General features: G+C 25.2%; 1 protein-coding gene across 1 annotated transcript; it reads right to left on the bottom strand.

The window, feature by feature from the left end:
* Nucleotides 1–1,693: 1,693 nt before the first annotated feature.
* Nucleotides 1,694–3,019, bottom strand: LOC128963600 (uncharacterized). The gene is made up of 2 exons (XM_054310112.1): nucleotides 2,698–3,019; nucleotides 1,694–2,633 (listed from the first exon to the last, which is right to left on the bottom strand). The coding sequence occupies exons 1-2, from the start codon at nucleotides 2,889–2,891 to the stop codon at nucleotides 1,694–1,696; spliced, it is 1,134 nt and encodes a 377-aa protein (XP_054166087.1). The 5' UTR covers nucleotides 2,892–3,019.

Genomic DNA, 3,019 nt, shown 5'->3' with positions numbered 1-3,019 from the left:
AAATTATCATTTTATACACTAAAAATTTAGTTTAGTATTAAAAATAAAATTAAACTCAAGTATTGCTCTCTAACGATAAAAAATAGTAAAAGTGTACGATTTATAATACATATAAATTTACAATACAGTGTAGTGTAGATATTAAATAGTACCGTAAATTGACTGAAGTATTGCAAGTACTGGTATATATTGCCATTAAATATATTATTTTTTTATGGTTATTTTTTAAATTGTAAAATTAACTAGATAATAGCATCGACATAAAATACTTGACTATTATCTACTATTATCTAGTTAATTTTACAATTAATCAAAAAATGACCAATTACAATTATGTTGAGTTTAATATAATCTATAATTATGGCCTTGGTCATTTTTAAATTGTGTATGATTTATCAGATATTTATTATAAATTAATGAGTGGATTACCTGTCTAATTGAATACTCTGCCAAATGCATACACCATATATACCAGTAATTGCAATACTGATACTCAATCATTGTGTTAACAACAATTGTATACAGAATTATCAATACAGGTATTATATTGTATCTTCAAATAACAACCAAACAAGAAAATACAGTAGTATTTGATGATATTGTCAAAAATTAGTTGAGTACTGCATAGAAGTGCATACTTATAATAATCAAAATAAATAATGACATTTTTATTTAGAATCTATTAAATTGTTTGATTTATTAGCAATGTCAATTTAATATACAATTTTAATATAAAAAATTATAACTATATTATTAGCTAACATAAGTATCACCGAAATCTGAAGTATTGTGATGTCAACCTTAACATGTTTTAAGTTAATTGTTTTTTTAAAGACAAAAAATTAATTATTATAATTAATTAATATTAATTTTTAAAAGCAAATAAAAAAGTTAAATTACATTAAAATCTTTTATTTTAGAAATTATATTAAGTATTTAATAATAGTTTATTTTAATGAAATTATATTTTATAAAACTAAATAATAACTGAAATATCATTTTTTAAACATTTTTTTAACGTATGATAATAATTATTTTACAATAGCACATGTATTATACTGTATTTACCGGAAAGTAAATTACGAGCAAATTCCCTCAATTGTTTTATTTCTAAAAGTTCCCTATTTTTCGTGTTCCCTGGGAATTCCCAGAAAATCTATTTCCTTGTGCTACCACCTATTGAACTCCAAACAACAAATTTTATTATATTATTATATTATTTATTATTTGAATAACAAGTGTCCAATTAAACTGTATTTTGAGTGTTATTGTTAAATGATATAACTAATTCATTGAAATTAAATTTTACTAAACTATATTACTTTACTATATTATAATTACAATATTTAAATAATCGGCAGATATAATGCTATATTAGTTTAAATATATATTTATTAGAATTTGATATTATTTATAAAATAATATATTACATTAAACAAGATTATGATTTAATTTTAAAAAAATTAAGGATTGAAATTACAAAACAGTGTTAAAACTAAGTATATTACCGTAAAAACAAAATTAATTTACCGGTAATGAAATATAATTATTATCAATAATAAGTCAATAATACGGAAATTAAAAAATTATTAAAAATTAAGTAAATGTAATTAAAATGCTTTCAAATAAAATAAATTTTATATTTAAATAATATTACGAAACCATAAAAGTTGTTATATTATGTTATTATGAATTAATTTTTGGTTTTAGGTTTTCGTCCTCTCTTTGGTTTGATTTCATTGATTTCTTTTTTGATAATCACTTCGTCTTTATCTCCTTTTAATTGTTTTAAGTCTTTATTTTTCTTTTCTCGTTTCAAACGAGCCTTCATTTCCTTTCCTTTCTTAAGATTGCCAATGATATCGTCGGTCCACAAGATATGAGAGGATGTGTCGGTTTCCAACTTAACCTTAGATTTGATGGCTTTCTTATGGACACTGACTTTGTAATCAATGTTATTATTATTGTCTTCAATCTCTTTATCGTTTACTTTGCGATATGGCATCCAAATTGATGGTCGACCTCTGCCACGAATATCGCGATTATATTTGAAATCATTGGTCAATTTAGTGAAGTTATTGATTGAATCTTTCCATAACTCATGATTAATAACATTTGGTTTTTCTTCAACACCAAAATCTTTTCCGTTAAACACTTTTTCTTTGTAATCAATAAACATTTCATGAGTTGTTTCAAGAGTTTCAATGCGAGGAATCAGTGATTCTTTGAAATCATTGAGTGTTTTATCAGTCAAAGAATGGCTATTATTGAAGAGATAATAATGAACTGATCGTGTATTTGATGGTCCAATACTTTGGTAGCGATAGTAAACAAAATTAACACCAATTGATAACAATTTATACCAAATATAACAAACATCGAGATAACCTTTATGTTTGCATTTATCTATGAACTCGCGGATAATCTTCAACTGATCCAATGTTATCCTCACTTTAATGTCGAAACGAATTTTCAATGATTGAGTAAATGGTTGTTTGACATACAATGCGTACAATAGATATACGGAACAAATGCGATGAGACATAAGTTTGTCTTTATTTACCAATTGGGACAACACTTCCAGATAGATCTCATCGATGAACTCATGCATCTCATTGTCGTTGTGTCGACCGCTGCAAAACAAATACATTGTCATTGATTGACATTAAATCAGATAATGACAAACAATTCAATTACCGAAAGATAAGTCCAAAATTCATTTCTTTGAAACAATGGATGAAAACGACAAATTTGGTTGACTTCATGTCATCAAACTTTGCATACAATGTCTCGATGTCTGTACGAAATCCTGAAGCCGTATATATCATAATAGACTTGCTTTTGGCCAACGTTTTGGTTTCTGTGGTTATTATGTCCATCGTTGACATCATATTGTCTCAAAAATATCTTCAGATATTACTAAATGTCTTCAATTATCGGATCACTTGTTGTCCCAAATCATGCTTTCATTCAAACAATACATTTGTCACACATTCACACATACCGTACACACAATTAA

The sequence above is a fragment of the Oppia nitens genome, unplaced genomic scaffold (assembly GCF_028296485.1).
Source record: "Oppia nitens isolate AA-2021 unplaced genomic scaffold, nextdenovo-longstitch-racon4-pilon3 scaffold7_pilon_pilon_pilon, whole genome shotgun sequence".
Lineage (NCBI taxonomy): Eukaryota > Metazoa > Arthropoda > Arachnida > Sarcoptiformes > Oppiidae > Oppia > Oppia nitens.
This window is presented reverse-complemented; position numbering and strand designations above follow the sequence as displayed.